Source organism: Nicotiana tomentosiformis, chromosome 6 (assembly GCF_000390325.3).
Source record: "Nicotiana tomentosiformis chromosome 6, ASM39032v3, whole genome shotgun sequence".
In the NCBI taxonomy this organism is placed as follows: Eukaryota; Viridiplantae; Streptophyta; class Magnoliopsida; order Solanales; family Solanaceae; genus Nicotiana; species Nicotiana tomentosiformis.
In genome coordinates, this window is record NC_090817.1 from 126,402,705 (window position 1) to 126,405,129 (window position 2,425).

The 2,425-nt window shown below is 32.8% G+C and overlaps 1 protein-coding gene across 1 annotated transcript; it reads left to right on the forward strand.

The window, feature by feature from the left end:
* Positions 1–379: 379 nt before the first annotated feature.
* On the forward strand, positions 380–2,220 carry LOC138894729 (uncharacterized). Its single transcript, XM_070179457.1, has 3 exons — positions 380–388; positions 1,379–1,908; positions 1,992–2,220. The coding sequence occupies exons 1-3, from the start codon at positions 380–382 to the stop codon at positions 2,218–2,220; spliced, it is 768 nt and encodes a 255-aa protein (XP_070035558.1).
* Positions 2,221–2,425: the final 205 nt, after the last annotated feature.

The following is a 2,425-nucleotide window of genomic DNA, read 5'->3' on the forward strand; positions in this document are numbered from 1 at the left end:
AAAAGTAAGTTTTTTACCCGGTATGTCTAATATGTATTTTTAATTTAGAAAATGGATATAATGTTTTTTCCAATTCCATTTAGAAGTGATTTGGAAGACCATTACAAGAAGAACAAGTCAACACGGCATATACCGTTGGATTTTGGAGTTGATCAAGTCACTTCAAAAAATTGGTTTTACCTTCTCTCGTTTGATGGTAAACGAGATAGTGCTTTTTCAACTCTCTCAAAATGGAATCTATTCCAAATATATATGCCATGGTTCCTTACTTCGACAGGGTACAAATATCTAAATTGGATACTTTTAGATACTTTTTCAGACCAATAGCCAATACTAAGTAGCAGTCAAAAATTTATATCCATTTTTCATGATATTATGCATGGATCAGGTATATCATGGCGAATTCTTCAGAAAAAATTATGTCTTCCATAATGGAATCTTATAAGTGAGATATCGAGTAAGTGTTTACATAATCTTCTTCTGTCCGAAGAAATGATTCATCAAAATAATGAGTCACCATTGATATCGACACATCTGAGATCGCCAAATGCTCGGGAGTTCCTCTATTCAATCCTTTTCCTTCTTCTTGTTGCTAAATATCTCGTTTGTACACATCTTCTCTTTGTTTCCCGGGCCTCTAGTGAGTTACAGACAGAGTTCGAAAAGGTCAAATCTTTGATGATTCCATCATCTATGATTGAGTTGCGAAAACTTCTGGATAGGTATCCTACATCTGAACCGAATTCTTTCTGGTTAAAGATATACCTCTTCCAAATTCAGTTTATTCTATTTTTTTCTGTTTGGTTTGTCTGATTGTATATTTCACAATTTGAGAACTCATACATATTTTGTATGCATTTGTATTTTTCATGTGCTATGTAATTAGTTGAGTTGTATGAGTTATGTTTGTTCCCCATTGATGATAATATACATCTGATGTTGGGGTTAATCCAATGAGTTATGGGTATCTTGTGTATTTAACTATATTCAGATTTTTAATTATTTCATAGTTTTCTCTAGCAATTTGTTAAAAGAAGTATGTATTCTTTATTAGATTCTCAACTGTACGACTTGATATAGATCAGTATATTTCGTTATTAATATGTATATAGTTATCATAATGTATTTAACTGTATTCAATATCAAATACATGTATATATTCAGCATTATGTATCCTAACAGGCGATGCCAATTTATATTCAGTTTGTTTTCTGTTTGTTATCTGCTAGCCAATTATGTATCAGTATGTATCTAACAGAATTGTGTAAGTTCAATTTATTTTCAGCAGTTGATACTTCTATATTCAGTTCCTATATTCAATTTGTTTTCCTTGATTTCATTCAATGTACTAATGCTATGTATTCAATTTTATATATAGCATATTGATGTCATATTTTACTACTTGAGAAAGAAGGGCAAGTACAAGCAAACAACCAACTTCAAGTATACAATTGCTGATTGTATATTCAAGACAAGAATCGCTGAAATCTTCGACAGGTATGCTGATACAAATAGTAATGCAAATGTAGCCAAAGAAGAGGATGTGGTATGTGAGTACATAAGGGGCTACAGATTGCTAGCTAACGTACCGTGGCATATTGTTGACAATGTCTTGATACCAGTCAACTTGAAGGACAAACTTCATTGGATATTGGCAGTTGTCTCATTCAAGAAGAGATGTATCAAAGTGTATGACTCATACATATCGGCAGGTCATGATGCCTATGTGGCTTCTGAGATGGATAAGCTAGCTAAGCTTGTACCTCTGTATCTATCGATCAGTGATTTTTACAGAGATAAGCAAGGCATAGATTTGTCTCATGACTCAGCATACATTGACAAGGCACAAACTGATCCCTTTGATGTTGTTTTCATTTCAAATCTGCCTCAACAAAAATCTGGGAGCATGTATGTATTCAATCCTCTTGCTTGTATCATTTATAAATCTAATAATATGAATTGTTTTTCATTATTTCAATATATTTTTTCAGGGATTGTGGGTTGCATGTCGCGGCATATGCAGAGTTTCTGAGCACTGTTGGTTTGATTCCACAATCAACATTTGATGCCAATTTACTCCGTCAAAGATATGGTGCGCTCCTTTGGGACTATGCTATGCAGAAGATAGACGATGATGCCATAAGCGAGAAAGAAGCAACCTCAAAGATTGTTAGACAAATCACGGATTCAGATACGTCGGTTAAGATAATGTTAGAGTAGTTTTAGGTGAATGTAGTTTTGGATGGTAGTTTTGTGTGAATACTGTATTTTAGATAGTGTTTTGGTAAATATGGTGTTTAGTTAAGAAAAAATCATGTTTACATTTTATTCACTGTATCCATAGTGTTTATATATAATCATTTCAACTATTCAGTCGATGTTTCAATGTTTTTGTGCATCAAAATTTATCTATAATCAACATGTT